Source organism: Camellia sinensis, chromosome 7 (genome assembly GCF_055761805.1).
Source record: "Camellia sinensis isolate YWXY chromosome 7, ASM5576180v1, whole genome shotgun sequence".
In the NCBI taxonomy this organism is placed as follows: Eukaryota; Viridiplantae; Streptophyta; class Magnoliopsida; order Ericales; family Theaceae; genus Camellia; species Camellia sinensis.
In genome coordinates, this window is record NC_138967.1 from 193,374,406 (window position 1) to 193,377,629 (window position 3,224).

At 41.1% G+C, this 3,224-nt stretch overlaps 1 protein-coding gene across 1 annotated transcript; it reads right to left on the reverse strand.

Moving 5' to 3' along the window:
* Window positions 1-1,871: 1,871 nt before the first annotated feature.
* Window positions 1,872-3,224, reverse strand: LOC145794885 (uncharacterized). The gene is made up of 4 exons (XM_082877219.1): window positions 3,092-3,224; window positions 2,897-3,009; window positions 2,724-2,793; window positions 1,872-2,627 (listed from the first exon to the last, which is right to left on the reverse strand). The coding sequence occupies exons 1-4, from the start codon at window positions 3,173-3,175 to the stop codon at window positions 2,517-2,519; spliced, it is 378 nt and encodes a 125-aa protein (XP_082733345.1). The 5' UTR covers window positions 3,176-3,224; the 3' UTR covers window positions 1,872-2,516.

Here is a 3,224-nt window from a genome sequence, read left to right on the forward strand (position 1 = left end):
ACCCCATGGGGTATGCTTCCACACAACCGTCGTCTTTGAAAAAACAAAACATTTTGTGCCCATATTGATGGTAAGAGTGTATGAGACCGTTGGCTGGTTGTGCACAATTTTTGTTTGCAATTACAGCTTGTGATTCCAGTCAATGATTCCGACACTTAAACCTTGTTGTCCATATTGAACGATTCACAAACATGAAGTAATCAACAAAACGTAGGTTAATGATAGTTTCTGATATCGGTCATTGACATTACAAAAAAATTACCTTGTCATCGTACCAACAAAAATCATAAGACAGATTTTAGTCGAGGACGGTGACCCAAAAAAATACCTTCAACAAATCATTTTGATGAAGACGTTAATGCATGCACCGTTGCAATGGTTAGCAGAGTATGACGGTCTGTTAGTTTCTAAGTCGTTTATTTTCGCGCGACGATGCCATCTCACAAGACTACGCTTACTATGTCATACACATGTCCAGGTCTGCTAATCCTCGCTCAAATCAACAACTTCGGAGTCTGAGTAATCTGAAAGGTCAGGGTCCGACACCAGTGCAGGATCCTCCATTATAGCCTTTATCGCAGATGCCGGGTTCGATCCATGTATCTTCGACTCTGCCTTTGCGTCCTCTATCTGTGAGTTCCTAATGAGTCGACGAGTCATTTGATCAACCTCACTTTGCAAACGATGCCTAAGTTGGGAGTCGCTGACATGAGGGAATTGCCGCTGCATTTCAACCGATCGGGCTTTTGTGACCTTCAGAAAAGCACATCGACAGTGGTGTTCACACTGAACTCGTTTGGCAAACAGTGAAACTGGAATTCCAAAATACTTCCCCAGGCAAGCATCTTGTATTGGGGTGCAGTTGTAATCCCGTAGAGGTTCAAAACTCCACAGTGGGAACCCTGTTTCAAAGAAACGTCGATCACCGAAGGAATCAATATACCCACCTGCATAATCCAATTCTGGTGACTTCGGTCGGGAGCTGCCAGCCGTTGCAAGTGATTGTCCACGACCACGTTTACCGTGGTGTGCATCCATAGGTGTGAAGCTTCTTGATTGAGTCCAACTTTGTTTTCGTAGGTTCACGAAGAATATATGGACGCAAAAACAAACCCAAATGCAAAGGAAACAACACTGGTTGCAACCTTTTTTGTGGTTGGTTGTAAATGTTAAATTACCTTCAACCCATAGTCATTAATACGTTGGTGGTAGGTTTAAAGACGTGAACACACTTATTGTTGTTTGGTGGCAACAACTACCCAAACTGCGTAAAAGCAACTTAATGACTGCGGGTATTGCATTTAAAGGTTCGGTGCAATTGGAACGGCATATGTATCTGATAAGAGCAATTTTGCTAACCTTTATGGATGAGTAGACATGTAATTGGGTTGGGGCACAAATACAAATGACGAATGTGACTGTATGATGAACTGTGGGTATGGAAATCAATGACAGTGGGATAGTACTGATGGAAGGTACAATGCATGTGTGTTGGAAATGCCAAATAATGGACGATCAGGGGTACTGAACGGATGACTTGGTGCATGCAAGAAGGAACGAATTTTTGCAAGATGAATTCGGCCAGTTTGAGAAATTAATACGATGTATGTCACAATGCATGAGGTCTTCTGCAAACATACAAGTCATGTACCATATATTACAAATACTTACAGCATAGTGTTGTGTAATATTATGAATCTGTACATTCCTTTAAAAAAGTAGTCAGTAAAATAAACCATACACATATTCCTACAAAATGTCCGATTCGAACAAGATTGAAGCTATTGTTGAAGCTCATGTTGCTCCTGTATTCCAGTAGTTGCAAGCTATCTACGAAAGGCTGAATGAAGTGGACACACGGTTGTCAAGTTTGGAGCGGCAAGTCGGCGCTATCAAGCAGAACGTTGATTGGCTGACCGATGACAAATTGGCGGCGGACGAAGCGAAGTCTGATAAGACAATGGATGAGGACAGTCAGTCAGACAGTACGGACAACTCTTCAGAAGACGCTGCTGATGATGTAGCAGATATGTAGATTTGATTTATTTTTTTTTTATCCTTCCCTGTAAGCCATGAAAGTTTTTGTTTGGCTGGAGTCATATGTGCTAATGGGCTGATATATAACTTACCTACGAAGAGTATTGAGTTTTCATTCATAATGTGGTTTCTTTCATTTTTGAAAATTAATTTTCCCTTTTTTGTAATTAAATTATAAATTAACTTCGGTAACAAAAGCAGCCGTAAATTATATACAGTTACAGTCGCATTCATCCGAACAAGAAACATGCGTAAACAAAACAGTACTAAGTCAGCAGCCACGTCGACATGTTTGATCCATGTTTACATCGACATGTTTGATCCATGTTTACAGTTGGTCCATATTTACATCGTCCAGCAAAAACAATACTGGGGACCCATAATTAACATCCATATTGAAATCAAAGAATAAAAAATTAGTTAAAGTCCTATTGCCACCCAAATTAGTGGCGTACTGGCAGCCCATTCCCATCACTGGCCTAGCTTGTGGCATTGCTCATATGAAGGCAGTCCCGGTACTCTGCGATCTTTGCATTATTGACATCCATAACGATGTCAACCAACAACTTATGACGCACAGAGGGAGCGAACTTTGTCCACAAAAATCGTAAGACAAATCAGTTAAAATTGGAGGACGTACGAGGAAGGATTTGATTGAAAAATGGAAATTAAGCGGTAGAATGTACCTTGTGTGGACCGGGGCTTAAATCAGGTTGCTGCATGAATTTGATGACGAACATCCCACAGTCAAACGTGCTACAAAAATAATTTCACATTAAAGTTGTCGTCAATACGTAATAGGTTCATTAAGTCAGTCATGCAGCTTAGACATTAATGTGAGGGAGGGATTGTGGATTACTCGTCCAGTTGTTGTACTGGCCTCTCGTCTAACATGCAGCGGTGGAAGGTACGCACGTCTGTAACATAATCATTTCCAAAGTGTAGTTGCAGCAAGTCGTGCATAGTTTCAACCTGTTCCACAAGGTTGAAGTTGGTTTACGTAAAGGATGTTCAAGTTTTTTGTAGTGTTCAGAAATGCACCAGAAGGACATACCAAAATTTTAGCTGCATTTAGCTTCCTTTTGTTCGGTCGGTTGGATGGGACTGAGTCGAATAGGTAGGCTACACGGTCCACCATATCAATTTTAACGCACAACCAATGCACTCCTCTGTAATTGAAAGGCACG

Excerpts from the sequence above, each read along its gene's own strand:
- LOC145794885 (XM_082877219.1), bottom strand. The coding sequence starts at position 3,175 with ATGGTGGACCGTGTAGCCTACCTATTCGACTCAGTCCCATCCAACCGA. Across the intron at positions 2,794-2,896 it reads CCAGTACAACAACTGGACGA|CACGTTTGACTGTGGGATGT; the intron begins GTAATCCACAAT and ends TTATTTTTGTAG. Across the intron at positions 2,628-2,723 it reads TAAGCCCCGGTCCACACAAG|TTCGCTCCCTCTGTGCGTCA; the intron begins GTACATTCTACC and ends TTGTGGACAAAG.